At 47.0% G+C, this 22,010-nt stretch overlaps 1 protein-coding gene across 1 annotated transcript in view; it reads left to right on the forward strand.

Annotated features, from left to right (window-relative positions):
* Positions 1–22,010, forward strand: part of PHACTR1 (phosphatase and actin regulator 1) — a 542,166-nt gene that overhangs the window by 512,783 nt on the left and 7,373 nt on the right. Inside the window, 2 exon segments of the mRNA XM_060110072.1 lie at positions 16,155–16,210; positions 21,099–21,160. Coding sequence (XP_059966055.1) covers positions 16,155–16,210; positions 21,099–21,160 — 118 coding nt within the window.

The following is a 22,010-nucleotide window of genomic DNA, read 5'->3' on the forward strand; positions in this document are numbered from 1 at the left end:
TTGTTTTTCATAGGTCCCCTCACATCTTTGTTTACTGGCAAAAGAACCCCCTAACTCTCATGCAAAATGCTAATAAGAGTAATTCATTTTATTTATCTTCATTATATTCATTTCACTCTTCTTGGTTTAGAATGCAAAGATTTTTAGAATAGCCTTGAAAATTGCATATATGCTAACTAAACAGTCATTTTTTTGACAGAATAGAAACAGGAAAATCATCCAAAGATACAAACCCTGGAAAATCGCTTTTCCCTCTGATTCCGAAGGCAATTTCTTTGAAATATAAGTGAATACGCTTCTATTTTAGGAAGTGTGATCATGAAAATTTTATGTTCTGTGCCCACTGAACCATTAAAACAATAGTTCTTCAAAACGGGCAGCCTTATTAGTGCCTTTGAAAAAAACAGCAGGCAGACAGATAAATACTGGATACCGACAGGTGATCAGTGTGTCGAAAAGAGCTTTACCTACGGTAAATCCAAGCCTCCTTTGGACTCTTATGATTTTCCTTGTGTTGCTCATCTTCGTATTGTAACTTATCAAGCGCCCCCTTGAAAGATGCTGAGAGAGGTCATTACATCTTCCTGTGAGTTAAAATGAGAGCTGCCCTCCCCAAATTTGATTGAACCAATGAGGCTGCCATCTGCACATTCCACCCCAAGCCACCCAGGCAACGTCCCATCCACGGGACGCCTTCAGCACACCCTCCTTGAGTGACCTGGCACTTCCTTTAGATTCGCAGAAGCTGAGTGAGGTTGAGTGGGTACCTTCTGCCTGGAGCCTGCTATGTCCACGCAGCACATCCTCGGAGCATTTCTCCATCTCATTTCTCTCGCGCGTTACCCTCTCTCTTCACAGTCTTTAACCACATGTAGCCATTTGGGGCCACAGCCTATGAAATCTGATTCTCACCCCCACAGTCAGCAGCAGCACCTGGATAATACTCAGGCGTTTCCCACAAAGGAGCTGTAAATTCATACAACTTTGTCCAGGCAGAAATAAAATAAGCCTATTCATTTAAAAAAAAAAAGCATATATATAATGTCAGGTTTAGCCTACCTAAGAAAGTAGCTTAAATTTGTCCTGCATTTACATTGTGTGTTATGTGGTATGTTTCCTAATTGATTAATAATAGAATGCTGATGTATGTGTGCACACACACTCACACACACACACACACAAGAGAGAAAAGGATATAGCCTACTGTTAGATATGTGCTCTGAATTCATGGTCTCTTTTTGGGAACATACTTGAGGGGATACAGTCTCTTCTTACAAGCTATCTGTCTCCCAATCCATTGTATAGATAAGGCCAAGAAATTAGTAAAAGCGTTTATATTTGTTTCCTGTATAGTCAAGGTAAAGTCGGTTGAAGCAGCCATATCATGCTCCATTTTTACATTCTTTTTCTTCTTTGCCTTTCCCATATTATAGATGCTTTCCTAGACAAATAAACCCATTCCTTATTAGAACTCCATTTTTCCTGATTCTTTTAGAGTTAACAAATAGATTTTCAAAAAATGCAAAAGTGCAAATCCAAACTGGTTAGACATTCCTAAAATCCACCATGCTGCTGGGGGAAAAAGATGTATATGTGTATATGTGTGTGTGTGTGTATACACACATACATGCATATATATGTGTATATATATACATATATATGATGTCTGTTACATCATATATATGTATTTTATGAAACATTATCATGGTTAAGCACTTCTAATTTAATGAGGATACCTATATTCTTTACCACTCTTGTTCTACAGGACTATTGGTTTTAAAATGAAGCTTTATGTTAAAGTTGTGGAGTCATAGATCAGGAAACAGTATGGAAATGAGACTTTTAACAAAGGAGAATGATAGAAAACCTTGCAAAATCGGATGATCAAAATCCCCTCTACTGGAGCATCTAGGACTCTTTGGAGGTTTTTTGTATTTTCATCTCCAGGTTTCTAAACAGCGTGAAATCTCATCTGAACTGGAGTTGTGATTTGTTCCAGAAATAGGGGCTCAGAAGAGGCCCTGAGAAGCAGCTATAGGAGAATAGCTGTAGTCCTGTTGAATGAAGAGGAGAGAAGGGGCTGGGGATTCTTGACAGCTGTCTCCCAGCCTCTGTCTCACATAAGACCCTTCAGCCTGTCCTTTGGACGTGCTGATGGCCCCAAGATGACAAATTGGCCTTTGTGGGGAACAGGAAAAGAGCATGAGCTGCACAGACCCTGTAGGTCCTGGAGTCGTCCAGGTGTCATAGTCAGAGCAGGCACAAGAGGAGGTATCAGGGGACCTACTTCCAACTTTCCATCCCTTGCCTTGCTTTGGAAAGTAGTCAAGCGTTTTGTACATTGTTTATTGACTCCCAACAAAGCAAGGCATTGGGGAAATCTGGAACCACGGTATTTTGTGGATGAATAAGTATATATTCTTATGACATTTCTGTATTGTCTAGACTGCACAAGTCATCCTAACCAGGATGACTGTCCTGGTTAGTATCATGTCCTGGACATGATACTGTCCAGGACAGTCACTCAACAGTGAACCCCGGAGTTTCCTCTTTTCATTTGACTCACTTTTTGTCCTTGTTCCAGAGATCTGTTCATCAGAAGCAATATTCTTTAAAGAAGTAAGGACAAGAAGTACAGGGGTACCTGGGGGAAGGCTCAAATTAAGAAAAGAATATCCAGATGCCTGTGCCCTCGTTCTCACACTTGAATATGCATGCAAATCTCCTGAAGATCCGTATGTCGTCATGTCCTGTGTTTAAACAACACAGCCTGCTGGGTTCCACCCAGGCGTTCCTGATTCAGTAGGTCTGGCGCCCAGGAGTTTGCCACAGTTAAGGAGTTCCCAGCTACTGCTGAAAAATGACCTAGGAAGCTTTCAAAAGTATATTAACAGTGCTTTACCCTCAGATATTCTGATTTAATTGGTCAAGAGCGTGGCCCAGCCATCAGTATTTTTTAAGGTAATATAGGTTATTCTAATGTGCTACAAGATTGAGAACCACTGACTCAGAAACCATGGAAATGGCAGAGATCAGGAGAATAGACAAAACGCTATAGGAAGAGGACCAAAGGTGAGCTTGAAGTTAACAACTTGAGGATGTTTTTTGTTCCCACTTGACTAGTGAGGTATGTGGTGCTTAGGGGCTGTACTGATGCACTTGTTTTTCCCACTCTTAGTCTTTTGCCTTGACCTCTTACCAGATCATACTAAACTTGTTGAAGATTCTGATGGAAGGTTATTTAAAAATGCTTTGTGTGGGCTTCCCTGGTGGCACAGTGGTTGAGAGTCCGCCTGCCGGTGCAGGGGACACGGATTCATGTCCCGGTCCGGGAAGATCCCACATGCCGCGGAGCGGCTGGGCCCGTGAGCCATGGCCACTGAGCCTGCGTGTCCGGAGCCTGTGCTCCGCAACGGGAGAGGCCACAACAGTGAGAGGCCCGTGTATCGCAAAAAAAAAAAAAAAATGCTTTGTGTTCCTAGAGAGAATGTTAACTTTTACAGTAGAGCTATCTATTGAAGGATTAAAAACAAAGGCCAAATTTCAGTTTTTATGTTTTGGGAAGAGGTTAAGGACAAAAGATGAAACACAGTATATATTTGATGGCAGAATTTTATCATGTCATCCACACCCAGTCGTTCTTGTTAATACTGTTAGTTGTTATGCTTAGCTCTGACTGAAGGCCTAGACCAGTGTCTGGTATGTAATGGACAGATGGACGGCTGGATGGACAGACAGATAAGATTAAGCCAAAGGTGGCCAAGTCTCCTCAGTCACTTTAAAGTAGAATAGAGGACATTTCTTTTTATTCCCACATTCCTTATCTTTTGACATCACATTGTTTTAGCATTTCTTTTGGTTGATTCTTCATGTAAACATGGCCTTATTGAGATGAGTGTATTCTTAGGTTAACTTCTTTAACTCTCTAATTTCTATTGTAACAACTCACATACTCTTTCAAAGTAAAATCTCCCTGGTTGCTCATTTGGAGCTTATATCTAATAATCTTAAGAAGACTGAAAGTATTCAGGCCGTAGGCTCTCAGTTTTTGTGCTGTTTGTTTTTTTTAGTTTGATGCCATGCAACACACATAGTCCCATTGTTTTTCCCAAACTGATTTCATCTCAACACGACCAGCATTATTCCAATGTTGTTTCTGGTTTTATTCCTTACAATATTTTATCTTTGCCATGGGGCTTCACACTTGGGGCCACAGCCTCCAGTGAATAAAGCCAAAACCATTTCTCTCTTAAGAGTAACCTGTTTAGGGCTTCCCTGGTGGCGCAGTGGTTGAGAGTCCACCTGCCGATGCAGGGGACACGGGTTCATGCCCCAGTCTGGGAAGATCCCACGTGCCGCGGAGCGGCTGGGCCCGTGAGCCATGGCCGCTGGGCCTGCGCATCCGGAGCCTGTGCTCCACAACGGGAGAGGCCACAACAGTGAGAGGCCCGCGTACCGCAAAAAAAAAAAAAAAGAGTAACCTGTTTAGCTAGTTGAGGTGAGAGACGTTTTTTCAAGTTGCCAGAAATAACATTTCATGCTTTATACTTAATTTTAAAGGGGACTTTCACATCTTCTTCTCATCCGGTTCTCTCAGGCTAGATGGTTGTTATGGCTGTTTGTCATTTGGCGAAACTCAGGTGCAGGGAGAGGTGAAGCGCTGTGATGTACCCAGGGGGCCTCTGGCTAACGGTGGACATAGGCCAGGCGGGCAGGGCTCCGAATCCCAGTCCAGTTTCCCCAGCCTGTGCTCTTTTTTTATGCCGTAGCCAGGCTACTGGTTAACAGCTTGAGGGGAATGAGGAGGAGGGGAAACACATGGAAAATTATTGACTCAAATTCCCGGAAATCAACTTTTCAATCAGCAGTTTTAAAAGTCGTGCTACCTCAGTTACAGAGAAGAAAGGTGGAGGGCAGAGTCCTGAGGCGCAAAAGCAAACTGCTGCCCGACGTCCCAGAGGGACCCCTCCGGGAGCAAGAAGGCTGTCACGCAAGCCCAGGCTTCCGGTCGTCCCCATGGGCACCGCAACAAGGCTAAAGTCTTATGACTTGTCCCTTCCATGCGCCAGGCGTTATACTAAGTCTAGAAGCACAGAGGTAAATGAGACGTAACTTGTGCCTTTGAAGCATTCACGGTCTAGTTGAGGTCTTCGTGTAAATGGACGTTATCAGTGTGATGGACGAGGCGTGGTCAAGATGCAAGGACACAGCAGAGGGAGTGACACGTTCTGCCTGGTAGAATCAGAAAAGGCATCCTCCCCCATCACGACACCCAAAACTGGCCCCAGACATTTCCAAATGCACCCTGGGGGGCACAGTGGTCCCTGGTTGAAAACCAGCACAATAGAGTGGTGTGGACAGAGGCCAGATTGTGATGGGCTGTTGAGACCTCAAGAACATGAAGCTCCAAGCACAGGACCCTTCTGAGTGGGGGGTTTCTCTGCAACTGCCCTGGTGGTGGATGGGTCAGACGTGGACGCACCTCACAAAGCTTCAGCTCTGGGCTCCAGTGGACGAGGTGAGCAGTAATGAAAGAATAGCAAGCACCAGGGTACAAGAGACACAGGACTTATTGTCATAGCCTGTGAAAGCACCTTAACCAAAGGCTGGTGAACAGAGGAGGTGATAGTTGAGGTTTAAGCTGCAATCTTGGGAATTATTGTCAGTTCGCCAGAGAAGGAGGAAGAGAAAGGATATTGAGATGTAAGGAAGGGCATGCAAATCTGGAAGGAGCCAAGAGGAGGTGGGTAGGTCTAAAGAAGAGGGCGGGGGTGATTCTCGGCAAGCGGCCAGATCACAGAGAACCTTATGGGACATTTGGGTATTTTGACTCCTTCCTGCAGGCATCGGGAAGGTGTGCGTAGCTTTCAAGCCGGGAGTGGAAGCATCAGATTTACCCCTTAGAAAGACCATTCTGTCTAGGGTGGAAGAGGGTAGGGTGGCAGCATGGGGGAGATGCTGGTGGCCTGCTTTCTGGAGAAGGTGCTGATGGGCTGGAAGGAAAGATGGTTGGGACTTGGTGGTTGAGTGACCCCCAGGGGTGAAGCACAGAGGGGATAATTCCCCAGTTTCCTGGGCAGCTCCCTGGGGGTCAGAATATTATTGGTAGACAAAATAATTTGTCCAGTAGGCAAAACTACCTGCACAGGAGGGGAAGAAGGTAAATTAAGTCCTTTGGGACCCTTTAAGTTTGATGGCCTCTGGGGGTCTAAGAAGGCAGTTGGAAAGGTGTCTGGAACTCAGAAGTATGACTAGGGGTATAGAATCTGGAGTCACTGGCGTGTAGATGCTAACTGAAGTCGTGAGTGTTGATGACGCCATCCAGGGAGCATGTGTGGCATCAGAACTAGTAGGTTGTGGGTTAGATTATTACTAAATGAGCACCTGTGATGGTCTCGGTGGTCTCCTGGGAACTGGCGATGTAGCAATGACCAGGACCAGACAGAAATGCCCCAGGCTTCATGGCACTGACAGGTCCTAGGGAAGGATGCCAAAGGAGGTGCAGGGGACAGAATTCAGTGCTTCCCCCCTTTACCTGGCCCCAGCATGCTTGTCTAAGATGGGGAGAGAACCCCCATCTTCTCCTGCCTTAGGAAAGGGGACCTGGCTTTCTGTCCATCTCCACGAGCACCTTTGCCTTTTCTCTTTCCAGCTGTCTGAAAAGGCAGTTACCTCCCTCTGAGATGCAGCAAACAAACCAAAGTCAGTTCTGCTTTTCTTTTTTCCTGAAACGCAGATATAGCTTCAGAGATCCAGACTTTGACATCAGGGCCCTCAAAACCATAAGCAGTTGTAAATACTAGTGAAAGCTGTGACCTTGCTGTTCCGAAGCCTGGAGAAGGCTTCTTAGGTTCGTGCTGCAGAACGAGTTTTTGTCGGCGTCAAGTCAAACCAGCAAAACCTACAAGGGTTGTGTCACTTCTCTGGGGAGATGCTGTAATGCTCAAAGACAGCTCTCCCCTGCTCTGCATATATTTAAAGCATCTTCCTGCTGCATTTGCTAGCAGTCTTCTCCTTCCAAGGCCAACACCTAAGTGCCGTTTGTTTGGGGTAGGTTGGTTTGTTTCACAGAAAAATGTTAGTTTGTTTTCTTTTCTCTTATGGTCCGTGGTATAGATGGAGTTGTTCAGACTGATAAAAAATAAGATCCATTCTTACATTTTGAAAGAAAATAGAAGGCTCATATGTGGCAGTGGATGGCAAGTGGCATTTAAATGGGAGTCTGTGATTTTCCAGTTCACAGTGAGTGGAAATCACTTAGCCGTGATCCGTGGTAAAGAAGAAATCATTTGAGGCATGGAAACAATTTTACTGCTCAGAGATGTTGTATAAACCAGGGTCCCATATATAATAGCAGAGCTAGTTAAACAGATCACTTGAAAGGACATTAAACCTTTACTTTTGGGTAATTCATTCTATATAAAAGTTTAGCTCCCAAAAAAGGAGTTTCCTGTGTCATCTAGCATGTGAATGGTCATGTCTAAATATCTAATCAGGAAAATTTTTAAATTAATGTTAGTCTAAATCAGATACAATTACTTAAATCTACTATCAAGGTGAAGATAGTGTAAGAGATTCAGTGCGTTCAGAAGGCATCTCTGCTTTTATTCTTGGAATTATTAGCTCCTCGGGATTATTCATAGAACTGACCATTTCAGGGCTTCCCTGGTGGTGCAGTGGTTGAGGGTCCGCCTGCCGATGCAGGGGACGCGGGCTCGTGCCCCGGTCCGGGAAGATCCCACGTGCCGCGGAGCGGCTGGGCCCGTGAGCCATGGCCGCTGAGCCTGCGCCTCCGGAGCCTGTGCTCCGCAGCGGGAGAGGCCACAGCAGTGAGAGGCCACGCACCACAAAAAAAAACAAAAAAAAACACCTGATCATTTCATTAATACAGTAATCGTGCCCTCCTGCTCAGCTTTCTATTAGCCAAAGCTTCCACACAAGGTAGATCTTAAAAGGAACCAAGCAGATGGCTGCTTTACCTGGTGAAGTTGGCAGCCTGCCCTGGGCGTGCCCCTAAAATTCTGATGACTGGCATTCTGAAGCTAGAGCTTTATCCGTTTGCTTTGTGAACTTGGCTCTGTTCAAAGACACATCCCTCAAGGAAAGGTAATATTTTAAACTCATGTATGTCATCTTTATTAAAGTCCAACTTGAAAGAATAAGTAAAAGCCACCAGTTGGGAACACCCTTTTTTCTTCCACTACCAAACCTACAAACCTCCACACAGGGCACTTTCTCTCCTGCAGCCTCCTGTCAACGGTGAAGGGCTGTCCCTCCTCCATTTGAAAGATAAGGTCTTCTCTGCCCCTAAAATCCCAACCCCTCCTGCCTTCTCAGGACTCCTGCACTGTCCATGGAGCCTCCGCCCTCCTTATATATTTCGCTTCTCCCCGTCACCACCACCACTTAATCTGGATTCTTTCTGTTAAACATGTCCGTCTCCTCCCATTAAAAAACTATAAAGCTCACCTGAGTCTCCTTCACCTCCAACTCTCTGGTCCCTTCAAAACCAGGCTTCACGGAGGAGTCCTTCATACTTGTGTCCATTTCCTCACCTCTGTTCTCAACCCACTCCAGCCTGGCTTCTTTCCCCACCACCCCCTGAAAGAGTTCCAGGTGAGCTCGCTAAGAACCTCCCCGGTGCTAAACCCAGTGGGCAGTCTTTCCAGGCCTCATCTGCCCACTTCACTGGCCGCGCGCATCTTCCTCTGCCTCCAGGGTGCCATGTTCTAATTCTCATCCTGTGTCCGTGCCCTGCCCCTCCTCTAACTCCCTGGCAGGTGTGTCTTCCTTAGTCTGAGAACTAAATGTTGGAATTCCGTAAGGCTCCGTCCTAAGCCCTCCCCTCTTCTCCTTCTATGCTCTCTCCATACCCCTGACTTCAAATATTATCTAATTGCAAACTAGCCACAGATTTCCAGCACTGGCCTAGCCATCTCCTCTCCACCGAGCTCTGTATATCCAGCTGCCTACTGGATGCGTCCACTTTGACGTTGCACAATCACTGACTCAACAGATCTAAACTCAGACTCATGATTCCTTTCCACCCTTCCCCCGTCCTCCCCCAAAATGCCCCGGTTCCCTTCCAGTGTTTCCCGCTTTCTGGGTGGGTAGCATAACCATCCGTCCAGCTGCATAAGTTATGGAACCTAAGAGATATCCAGTACACCTCCTTCCCCCTCTGTCCGTAGATGCTGTGTCTCCGTGGTCTGTCAACTGGACTCCCTAAGAACTGGCACACTGACCATCATAGCCTAGCCCAGGTGTCCGTCATCCTCTACCAGGTGTGCAGTAGCCTCCGAGGCTCCTATCCAAACTGCCTCTTGCGTCTCCCAACCCATTCTCTGTACAACAGACAATGTGATCTGTTGTAAACCTGAAATGTTCATTTGTTCCTCCCCTCTCCTACCCTTAAATGTAAACTCTTCAGTGGCTTCACATTGCTCCTTGGGAGATCAGATTCCTTAACGTAGCCTCCGTGGGCACATGGCCTGGCTCCGGGCTTGTTTCCCACCATCCTTCTTCCCTTTGCTTTGTCCATTCCAGCAACCTGGCCTCCTCCATCCTCCAGATCTGAACACACACACAGTATCACTTCCTCTGGGAAGCCTTTCCTGACCTCCTAATTTTGTCAGGTCCCAGTATCACTGCCCCAGATGCCTCACCATGGAACCTCTTACTAGAGTTTTATACTTCTTTCTATGACTATGTGAATTTTTTTTAACTTTTTTGGTAATTTTTAAAAATTTTTATTGAAATATAGTTGAAATAGATAATCAACAAGGACCTACCATATAGCACAGGGAACTCTACTCAATATTCTGTAATAACCTATATGGGAAAAGAATCTGAGGAAGAGTGGAGATATATATATATATATATATATATATATATATATATATATATATATATATGTATGTGTGTGTGTGTATAACTGAACCACTTTGCTGTACTAACTAACAATGAAACTAACAACATTGTAACTCAACTATACTCCAATATAAACTAAAAAATTAAATTAAAAAAAGAAATATAGTTGAATTACAATATTGTGTTAGTTTCAGGTACACAGCAAAATGATTCTGTTATATACATATATATTCTTTTTTTAGATTCTTTTCCATTATAGGTTATTACAAGATGTTGAGTATAGTTCCCAGTAGGTCCCTGTTGGTTATCTGTTTTATGTATAGTACTCTGCATATGTTAATCCCAAACTCCTAATTTATCCCCCTGTCACTATGTGATTAATGACTGCCTCTCCCAGCCCCTTCCAGTCTCTAAGTTCCAGAAGGGCAGAACCTTGATCTGTTTCTTCTCATCACTGGACCCCAATGCCCAGCACAGAGCTGGCACTCAATAAATAATTTGTGAAACAAATAAATGAATTTACATTTGAATGTGGCTAAGTATATAGCATCTGTTTTAAGAACCGGTCTTGGGCTTCCCTGGAGGCGCAGTGGTTGAGAGTCCGCCTGTCAATGCAGGGGACACGGGTTCGTGCCCCGGTCCGGGAAGATCCCACATGCTGTGGAGCGGCTGGGCCTGTTAGCCATTAAAAAAAAAAAAAAGGTCTTGACAGGAATGACATAGAAAGAGTGATGATGTAATTCCAAGAACCTGAGGGGAAGGGTCCAGGAGACAGAACCCCGACAAAAACATGGTCCCCTTCACAGTCTTGCCTAGCGCCCAGCCCCCCTTGCACACATCTGCTGATCTGTTTTTGGCTGACCCTCTTGCTAGCCAAGCTGAGACACTGAGAGAGTCTGTAGCGTCTTCTAAACTGCCATGAGAGTCTAAATCATGTCCAAGTTGCTGGCCGTTTTGAGGGTATTCTATTGTAGTCTAGCTCCTGAAAAGTATGGCTCCAGTTTTAACCTGCGAATTTTCATCACTAACGTGCACCTCTAGGCTTTGAGCTCCTAAGAACTCTCAGTGCTCAGTCCTCAGTGAGGTTCTTCTTAGTCAGTGTTGGGTAGATTGGTGGATGAAAGAAGAAAAACAAAAGTCGGGATTCTTGTGACTTGATGATCTTATCCAGGGGTCTCAAACTCAGGGCCAGGAATGACTGGAAAGGAAGAAAGCAGGACAGGTATTATCTGAGCGAGGGTTGGGGACCGGGCTAACTAGAACAAACATACCCTCTCTAAAGGCATTCAGGGGGAAAAAGACTGTGACCTCTGAGCAGGGAGAAGAACTTGCAGAGTCAAATGCAACCCACCGGACATCAGTTTGCAATTTCTGACTCGTAGGATATTATGGTTGTGATAGACAGAATATCTCCCCCTCCCAAAGACATCCATGTCCTAATCCCCAAACCTAGGAGCCTATAACCTTTCATAGCAAAAGGGACTTTGAGGCTGTGATTAAGAATCTTGAGTTGAACAGATTATCCTGGATTATCTGGGTGGGTCCAGTGTTATCACAAGAACTCTTGCAGTCAGTCTGAGATCGGAAAATACGACACTGCGGGCTTGGAAGAGGCACAGGGAAGGCAGGGCACTTCTAGAAGCTGAAGAAGGCAAGTGAATAGATTCTTCCCTTCCTCCAGAAGGGGTGCAGCTCTGTTGACTCCTTGGTTTTAGCCCACAGACATGCATTCCAAACTTCCCACCTCCAGAACTGTAACATAATCAATCTGTGTTGTTTTAAATCACTGTATTTGTGGTACTTTGTTACAGCAGCAATAGGAGACTAATACACTGGTTAAGAGTGTTCAGACTATAGAGTCCGGGTGCCTGGGTTTAAGTCTTGGTTCTGCCCTGTGCTAGTTCTGTGACCCGGGGCAAGGTATGCAACTTTCTGTGCCTCATTTTTCCCCTCTGTACAATGGAAATGCTGATAGTACTTCCTCAAGGGGCTGACCTGAAGATTAAATGAATTAATATACATGCAGTTCTTAGAACCATGCCTGTACTTCTTAGGCATTAAATCAGCATTAGCTTATTCAGTTACTCCTATTATTTGCAGAGAAAAGAACATAGGGCTGAGCGGGTCCAATACCTTGTCCAGGTGGGTTCAGGGCAGAGCCAGGAGTGGAACCTAGGTCCCCTAACTCCTGAGCTGTTTAGCACTTTGTCATTAAGCCACAATATCATTTTCCTACCGAATCTCATTTTCAAAGTCAAAACAACTAGTTATAATACATGCCCTTCGGGAGAGCTTAGCTACATTTTATATCTGTGATTAGCCTGGGTGTTCTCAGACCCTTTCAAGAGAAGTGAAACATCAATAGAGGGCCTCATTTGAAATCGTGTGTGTTTAATGATAAGGCTGCCGAGTTAATAGCAGAATTTTCTCTGGTTAGATTTCAGTCACTCATTGTTTTGTCCCCTTCAAACATGTCGCATAAGAAAAACAAAAACAGAAAAAGGCCAGAATAGAACCAGGCAATGCATCTGGTCGTGGGATCCATGGGCTGCTTAGCACAAGCCAGTGAGGGAACCTTCTGCAGACACTTCAGGGCATAAGATTCCAAAACACTGGCCCCCTCTTCTGAGATGCAAACTCCACCTTGAATCTGGAGGGCTTCTTCAAAACATACGGCCCCCAAACCCAAGCTTCATGTAAAAACCTGGGTTTTTACTAAATGGTCCCAGAAAGGTGGCTGTGCATCCCTACCAAAGAAACCAGTTTTCTCAGGGAAAATAAAGTGAAAGGCGAGGTAGAGCCTCTAAGAAACTCATTCTAAGTGGAGTCAGGAGTTGCATCCCAGACCTACGACACCAGCTTGCCCAGCTGTGTAATCTCACGTTTCTTCCTACAGTCGGAGAATGCTGTTTTAGAAAGGACAGGAAGACTGCTGAGTCCAAATTTGGAAGCTCCAGCATTGTGAATTTCCAGATACCCAGAGGGCCCTTATCAGTGTGGATAAATAATCCCTTCATGGGATGTTTTGAGAAGAAAATGAAGAATAGACGTGAAAATGTTCTTACAAACTTAAAAACACTTTGGAATACCATTTCCAGCAGTTTCCAGGGTGCTATGGGGTTTGCAGACAGGTATCTGATCAAAAATCCTTTCTCTGGCATTGAGGCCCATTCCCTATCTACAGCCTAAGTGGTGATGATATTGGGGGATCACAGAATCAACTGTCAGTGAGCACTGGATTTAAAATAGTTATACTTGGCGGCTCCATGGACTTCTTATCTTCACTCTGGGTCTCCAGAGTCCAGGGTGTAAACATCTTGCCAACAATACACGCTCGTTGCCACTGTTTGGGGCGGGTCTCTAACCTCTGCTGCCAGGACAGCACTCTTTTTTACCCCTTAGTCCCATTGGAGGACTCAGAGGGGCCTCAAACTCCTTCCACAGTTTTCTCATCTCACACATACCTCATCCCAATGGGGGAAGCAGAATGCCGAATAATTAACTGCAGGGTTGTTAAATAATTTTCAAGAGCCTCAGAAATACAAACATCTCTGTGATGCTGAGGCCCGTTGTGTGATCATTCCTGGAACTTTATCTGGGCATGTGGTTCTCTTTTTCTTTTTTTTTTAATATAAGTTTCAGGTCTACAGCATTATAATTCAACAGCTGTATACACTGCAATGTGATCACCCCCACAAGTCTAGTTACCATCCGTCAGCATAGAGTGACCCTCTTCACCCATTTCACCGCCCCCCCACATCCCCCTCCCCTCTGGTAACCACTGATCTGATCTCTGTGAGTTTTTTTCTGTTTTATTGTGTTTGTTCGTTTCTTTTGGGGTTTTTTATATTCTAATAGGAGTGAAATCATATGGGATTTGTCTTTCTATGTGTGACTTATTTCACTTAGAATAATACCTTCAAGGGGGCTTCCCTGGTGGTGCAGTGGTTGAGAGTCTGCCTGCCGACGCAGGGGACACGGGTTCGTGCCCCGGTCCGGGAGGATCCCAAATGCCGCAGAGCAGCTGGGCCTGTGAGCCATGGCCGCTGAGCCTGCGTGTCCGGAGCCTGTGCTCCGCAACGGGAGAGACCACAACAGTGAGAGGCCCGCGTACCGCAAAAAAAAAAAAAAAAAAAAAAAAAAAAGAATAATACCTTCAAGGTCCATCCATGTTGTTGCAAATGGCGAGATTTCATTCTTTTTCATGGCTGAGTAATATTCCATTGTGTGTATGTACCACATCTTCTTTATCCATGCATCTATCAGTGGACCCTTAGGTTGCTTCCATATCTTAGCTATTGTATATAATGGTGTAGTGAACATGGAGGTGCAGATATCTTTTCAAATTAGTATTTTCCTCTTCTTCAGATAAATACCCAGAAGTGGAATAGCTGGGTCATATGGTAGTTCTCGTCTTAATGTTTTGAGGAACCTCCATGCTGTTCTCCATGGCGGCTGCACCAGTGTACATTCCCACCAACAGTGCACGAGGGCTCCCTTTCCTCCACACGCGTGCCAACATTTGTTTTGTGTGGTCTCTTTGATGATGGCCATTCTGACATGTGAAGTGATATCTCATTGTGGTTTTGATTTACATTTCCCTGGTAATTAGTGATGTTGAACATCTTTTCATGTGCCTGTTGGCCATCTGTATGTCTTCTTTGGAAAGATGTCTATTCAGATCCTCTGCCAATTTCTTTTTCTTCCTGTTGCTTAGCCTTTTTTTTTTCTTGTAAAGCAACATATTATGTTTATTTATTTATTTAACATCTTTATTGGAGTGTAATTGCTTTACAATGGTGTGTTAGTTTCTGCTTTATAACAAAGTGAATCAGCTATACATATACATATACCCCCATATCTCCTCCCTCTTGAGTCTCACTCCCACCCTCCCTACCCCACCCCTCTAGGTGGTCACAAAACACTGAGCTGATCTCCCTGTGCTATGCAGCTGCTTCCCACTAGCTATCTGTTTTACATTGGGTAGTGTATATATGTCCATGCCACTCTCTCACTTCGTCCCAGCTTACCCTTCCCCCTCTGCATATCCTCAAGTCCATTCTCTACGTCTGCATCTTTATTCCCGTCCTGCCCCTAGGTTCTCCATGACCTTTTTTTTTTTTTTTTAGATTCCATATATATGTGTTAGCATACGGTATTTGTCTTTCTCTTTCTGACTTACTTCACTCTGTATGACAGACTCTAGGTCCATCCACCTCACTACAAATAACTCAATGTCGTTTCTTTTTATGGCTGAGTAATATTCCATTGTGTGTATGTGCCACACCTCCTTGATCCATTCATCTGTCGATGGACACTTAGATCCTCTGCCCATTTCTTAATCAGGTTGTTTGCTTTTTGTTATTGTTGAGTTGTATTAGCACTTTATATACTTTGTATTTTAACCCCTTATCAGATATATGGTTTGCAAGTATCTTCTCCCATTCTGTAGGTTGCCTTTTTGTTTTGATGATAATTTCCTTGGCTGTGCAGAAGCTTTTTAGTACGATGTAGTCCCACTTGTCTTTGCTCTTGCTTCCCTTGCCTTTGGAGTCAGATCCGTAAAAGCATCTCTAAGATCATGTAGTCTCCTCTTCAGTGTCCTTCCCATTCTCTGGCAACTTCCGTCCCTACCTAGTGCCCGCCCATTGTCTGCCCCCGGCCCCTGCTGTTGCATCATAGCAAGTTCACATCCTGGCTATGATGTTTCACTTGTTGTGGCTAAATTACGTGCCGGCACCAAGTGTCATTTCTGTTCCTGTTCACTTGCCACCTTGTGTCTAATAAGTCTCTGGTGGCGATGGGTGGCGACCAGAAGAGCAGCTATTGTTCTCTGCAGACAGACGTGCTATCTCCCGTCTCCATGGGGCCGTGAGCCTCTTTGTGTTCTGGGTCTGCACAAACATGGCAAGAGGGAAGCTCTAGCCTCGGGGGCCGGGGGGAGAAAAGCAGAGGCCATGCTCCCGAAGTTGGGAGGCCACACAAAAGAAAGGGACTTCTGTGAGAAGAGTCCACGCGCCTGGAGGCCCGGAGGAGCAGGGCTGGGGAGGGGCCGGTGGAGGGAGGGGGTTCGGCTCCACGTGACATCACGTCGGTGCCTTTCCTGGGGTTGAAAACGAGGAACTCAGGAGGCATTGGTGGTGAGCGCCGGTCTCTCAGGGCACAGGATGGAAGAGGGCCTCCAGCCGCTGACCCTGCCTCATGTATCTGCAACGGCCGGGGAGATTAACGACCCAAGGAGGCTATGATATGGTCCAAAAACTTTTCCTGGATTTCTTCCGCAGGCGACTGAGCCAGAGGCCGACCGCAGAGGAGTTGGAGCAGAGAAACATTTTGAAACGTAAGTGACAGAGCCCGTGGCAAGCGCTGCCGTTTCGTGGTGGCTTTGGTTATTGTGTGACGGCAGGCCACAGGGTTTCTCCCGTGTGCTGGTGTGGAAACGATCGAAACCCTCTCTGGTGGCGGAGGCTTCGCCCTTTTGTGTTCGAACATCCCCACAGAGCAAGCAAATGCGGATCCACTTGGTTCGTGAGGACCTCGGGGTCTGCAGGAAGAACCTGCCCTTTAGTGGGCTGCCAAGTCAGAGAAGCTGAAAAGTTTGAGCGAGAGGACTTACTAGTAAGTGAGAGTTGGGCTCACCTTTCAACCCAGATTGGCTGAAAAACTGCAAATATGATATTGATGGCTAAAAGAGGGCAAGTAGCCATTTGAAAATGAAGACCAGAAAACGTGACTTGCCACGGCAGCCAGCTGCTGGTGATAAAATCCCTCCTCCCTCTGAGCATTAAACCTAAAGTCTAAGAGAGCATTTCCAAGGGGAAATCCTCCCTGGCCTCCTCTCAGGCCTCCTACAACTGGCCACTGGTGTAGCTGCCCAGGCTCTCATTCAGGAAAACTCGCTGTCACTGTGTCTGTGGACAGAAAAAGCCGACGAGCCTCTTGTTTGGTTCAGGACAAATATCAGAGATATTTGCCTAGGTACAGAAAGCCCATGTGGTGCTTAAATACCTATTTTTAAAATGCTGAAAGAAATCCAGCATCTCATGGGCACCAACCAGTATGCCTCAGTTTAGGGGGAGATACTCAACCATTGAAAACGAAAACCTCTCAGCTTCATCATGCTACGATCTCACCGACACTGCCCTCTAGATGGTCAACAGATATGTTGAGTTTAATTTCAGACCCTTTCTCCCCACACGTCTATCCCTTTCTGATTTGCTCCAGAAAAGAGAAATATATGCTACGCAGAGTTTTACGGAACTACCGTGCTATGCACGCACACACACGCATGCACACACCCACGCCCCAGTCGCGTGAGGCCCTGTGTGAGTAGCTGGGTATTTCCACTTTGACCAAACAAAAGTGTTCTTGATTTTGCTTTTCTCACCTTGCTCGTTGTGGCCTTGCGACTGGGTCCGCGCCAGATGGTTTGCTGTTGAATGTCACTGGCGAGGGCTGTGATGGGGGGGCCGGTGTCGTGACCCACAGCACCCGTACCCCAGGGCACCCACCTGCGTGCCCTGTGCCTCCACCAGCATCCTGCCGCGCTGCTCCGGGCTTCGGCCACGCCCTCGCCTTGCAGGGGCTGTTCCTTTCAGCCTTGACCTTCCTCAGTCCTGAGGGCACCTCACCCATTTCCCAGATCTCTAGGAAGTTGTGCATATGATTACGTTCTTCCTAACGAAGGGGGTGCCTTTAAAAGTTTCTAAGTTTACTTTGCCGTGAAACAGAATTAGAATTCTTTCAGATGATTTTCCTGGCTGGGGAAGCATTTGGCTGACGTGTCTCCCTCTCTGCCCCAACTTGATAGCTAATCCATTATAAATTGTCTACATTAGAGAGAAAGGAAAATAAAAAGGTGTCCGTTTGTTCCTAAAGCCAGAAATCTGGTGAACGGGCTTTCTTCTTCTCCTTTTAAACTTCTCCCCCAGACATGCCTCACACGGATCTGTGGTCTGCTGAAGGAATCTCTGTACAACTTTCTTACAGGGCCACACGGTACCTGGGGTCCCCAGCCTAACTCTTAAATGTGAAGAGGCTAAAAAACGTCTGTGGAATTGTTCAGGTTTCAGAAGATAGCACTTCTCTCAGCAAGGGCGCAGGTTTTGGAAAGAGAAGGCAGAGAATCCCCAGCTCACCTGGCTTCCCGAAGGCACCAGCTTCCACACCTCGTCTGCCCAGATCCATGGGAGGCGACCGGCAGGCCCCTCGAGTTAGGTTTTTCTCACCCTCCAGAAAGACACTCTGGTCTTAGAGACAGTTACTTGCGTCCAGTGAGCCTGGGGCTCAGGGTCAGGGGAGCCAGGGGCTTACAAGTTGTTCCCACAGTTCCCTTTCGTTCTGTTGCCTCTTGCGTCTTTGTCCTGTTTGAGTAGTTGCAAATTGAAGGATCACTTGACCAAATTCAAACAGGGTCATCATTTCGCAGTTTCAAAACTTTTCGGAAAGGAGCTTATTTTTCCTGTCGGTATTTTTTTTTTTCCTCCCTGCGTTCTGGAATTTTGTTTTCCGACATAGCTTTTTCTTTCTCTTTTTTAAATCTTGTGTGATTGTTAAACAAGAAATGCTTAGTGGTATCAGAAGACAACCCTCAAACAGTGTATTCTGAGAATTATCATCTGGGCTTTAAGTCCAGGGATGAACCACATATCTAAGTGTGCAGGAGAGAGGCCCAGAGCGGTGGCTTGGCTGGGCGGTGGAGCTTTGCAAGCCGGGTCTGACTTCTGCCCCAGGCCAGCCGGCCCTGTGGGCAGTACTGGCCCCACCGGGCAGCCAGTGAGACCCTGGGCACATCTGAGCACACAGTGCAGTCTCTGATGGTGGCAGCCGGCCATGACCTCGAGGGCTTTTCCTGGTCTCCCTTCCCACTTGCCCAGTGGGGTTGTCTTGGTCCCCACTGCCTGAGAATCCATGACCCTGGGTTTGTAAATGGCTTTGAGCTAAAGGTATAGATTCCATAGGTGGTAGCTTGGGGCCCCTACCCCTCAGGGACCTCAGGAACACCTGTAGGCGATGGGCAGGATGCCGACCTTCACGGCTCGGGAGGGGGCCTGTAGGATGAGGCAGCTCCGAGTGGAGTCTGAGGCCAGTAACCAGTGAGGAGGAGGAGGGCTGGCCCTGAGCAAAATGTGATGGGGGGGAGGCAGCGTAGCCAAGCAGGAAAAGAAGCTGGACTATCTGTCTGTCTGTTAGCCATGGAGTGTGTGGCCAGACGCTCAACTCCCCTGGGCCTTCTTATCCTCATTTCCAAGCCACGAGCAGTAGCCTAGGTGGTCTCGTGGGCCCCTCCTGCCCTGATATGGCTACAAGTCTGTCCATTTCAACCCAGTGCCCTCGAGCTGCTCCCCACCCCGGGCGCTCACCATCCACTCGAGACCTTTCCTGCCGTCCTCCCTTCCACCTGCAAATGCAGCTCTTGGGGGCCTCCCTTCTTCTGGGGCTGGCAGTCTGCCTCCCAGTTTCTCTCTGATACATTAGTTTATACGAAGATAGTAATGGCTGACTGGTTGAACAGGTTTCTATCCAAGAGACATTCTCATTTTTAAAAGGAACCCTGGGGCGGGGGGGTGGGGGGGGACCTTTCCATTCAAAGGAAGGAGCTCTCGAGTGGGGTTTGGGGCAGCGGGGACCCCTGGGGACTTTGGCCCACGGCAGGATGTGGCCATTTCTGGCGCTGCCCCGGTCCAAGATCCTGGTCACCACAGGCAGTCACACTGGTCAAACCGTGCCCCCGGGAGTATCGCTCAAGGACGTGAGTTGTGCTCTGAACCACCACTGTTCCTTCTGGCGGGAGGTGTTGCCACCTGCAGTGTGAGTTAGCTGAGGCTGTGGTTGCCGCCATCAGGCTGGCAGGAGGGGTGAGGGCACCCCACTCCTAGGCACAAGGGGGTCCCTGTTTTAAAGCTCTGTCCTATACTGAGACCACTCAAGGGTGAGCGCACACTGCACGGTAAGTTAATGGAGTTATGGAACCATAACTTCCAACGGTGATTTCAAAATGAGGGAACAAGGGCCCTTTTGATGCAGCCTGTGCAAAATCAAGCGGCAGTGGTGGTCTCTCTCTGATGCCACCCTCAGTTCAGTAGACGAGCAGCAGAGGCATGGGAGCCAGGCTGATGTTCGTGATTTTTCTTCAAGTTAGACAGTATTATGCTGCGATCCGTGCTTCCATCGCAAGGCCTGGGAGGAAAGTGAGGTGCCCAAGGTCACTGCGTTGCTAAGATCCTCCCGCGTTCTCTGTCCTCCGAATCTCTACTCCCTTCGGCGCTTTACACGCCTGATGCTAAGTCACCCCACATATTGAGCTGAGAAGGTTTAAGCTCTGGAGTCTGCTCCCTAAGACGCTCCTTAGAAGTCTAAATGTAGGCAGTTGTATCCCACGCTGTGGCCTCACATGTGCTCTGTGGACTTCTTGGAAGATTCAGAGAATTCATGGAATCAGGGCTTGTGGAAGGTGAGCGTTTTGAAATTCCAGCCTTGCGTTTGGCGTCCGCCGTGCCTCGTTTTGTTCCTGTGGCAGGTGGCAGGCGCCCCCGCGGGGCCTGGCTTCTGTTCCATGCACGCAGGGCACTGGGCACCAGGGCCACGTCACAGCGAGTCCCCTCCGGTCGCCGTGAGGCTTGAGGCAGAACTGCGTGAGGCCCAGGTCTCGTCCACAGAAGGGAGCCTCACCTCTCCCCGGATGCCTGCGTCACTGCAGACGGTACCCCGCTCTTTCAGGACCCACCTCCTTGCCTCGTAGCCCCTCCTCTTGGCCCAGCGTTTCGGCCTGCAGACTTGAAACCCCGTGTGACGTAAAACAAAATAAGGTCAACCCACTCACCACCCATTTGAAACAGTACAGGCAGTTTGGAAAGTGTCCCCACAAGCAGAAAGGGTGGCCAGGGTAGGGGACGGGAACTCTCTCCTCCTTTTCAAACTCAGCTGCTTGGGGCTTCCCTGGTGGCGCAGTGGTTGAGTGTCCGCCTGCCGATGCAGGGGACACGGGTTCGTGCCCCGGTCCGGGAGGATCCCACATGCCGCGGAGCGGCTGGGCCCGTGAGCCATGGCCGCTGAGCCTGTGCGTCCGGAGCCTGTGCTCCGCAACGGGAGAGGCCACAACGGTGAGAGGCCCGCGTACCGAAAAAAAAAAAAAAAAAAAACTGAGCTGCTTGGCCTAGAACCTGCAGAGGTGCACCTTTGTGCAATACCACTACCAAAATCTAAAGCGTCTTAAATGTTTCTTTCAGCTCGGAATGAACAAGAGGAACAAGAGGAGAAAAGAGAGATCAAGAGGAGATTAACTCGGAAGGTAAGACGCTTCTCCATGCCGAGCTGGCGCGGGACAGGGGGCCACCCTCCCCTGCTGTGCCCTGTGTTGGCCTTGCAGCTGCCTGGCCCATTGGAAGTGACATTAATGGTTCCATTCCTCGGGTGCCAGGGCATGCGGCTCTCTGGACTCTCCACCTCTCCAGGGGCCAGTGGTCCACTCAGCTTCATGACCCTCAGCCCTTTTGGCTGGTGACACTGGCCTACCCCCAAGCAACTTGATGTCAGGTGCATTCTATTTGCAGTTACAGTGAATATTTTGTTTTTAAAAATTCACTGTAACCCCATGAGGCAATTGGAAATTCATTATCAAAATCACAAGTTCAAACGTATCAGTTATTTGCTATGACCCTGGGAAAGTGAGTTTTCCTTGTCTCCGCTGATAGTATTCCTGACCTGTTACCTAAGAACTATTTATTATGCTAAATCCAATTTGAATTACTGAACTAGGAAAGTGCCAAAAGTATTGATAAATCTAATGAAGATGTTTGAAAAGCACTTAGATAAAAGTCAGAAAGCTAGAATTTTTATATGTTTTTAACCCCCAAAATAGATGGCTTGGCAATGTAAGGTAGACCCAAGTGGATCTAATTCTATGAGTGGCCTCTTTGATAATAAACTCTTATTTGAGGCTATTCTTGGAGGATGTTGACAACTTTAATTAATGACACAGAAGATATACTACTATATTCTGTCTGACTAGAGTGTTTCATCAGCCTCCGACAGTGACCATCTTGAGAGAAAGATACTCAAAGCTTAGAGACAGTTAAGAGACCCATTAACATTAATTTTTTAAAGGTTTGTTAATGGATTTTTCTCCCTAGAAATATTAT

Source organism: Mesoplodon densirostris, chromosome 10 (genome assembly GCF_025265405.1).
Source record: "Mesoplodon densirostris isolate mMesDen1 chromosome 10, mMesDen1 primary haplotype, whole genome shotgun sequence".
Taxonomy (NCBI): Eukaryota; Metazoa; Chordata; class Mammalia; order Artiodactyla; family Ziphiidae; genus Mesoplodon; species Mesoplodon densirostris.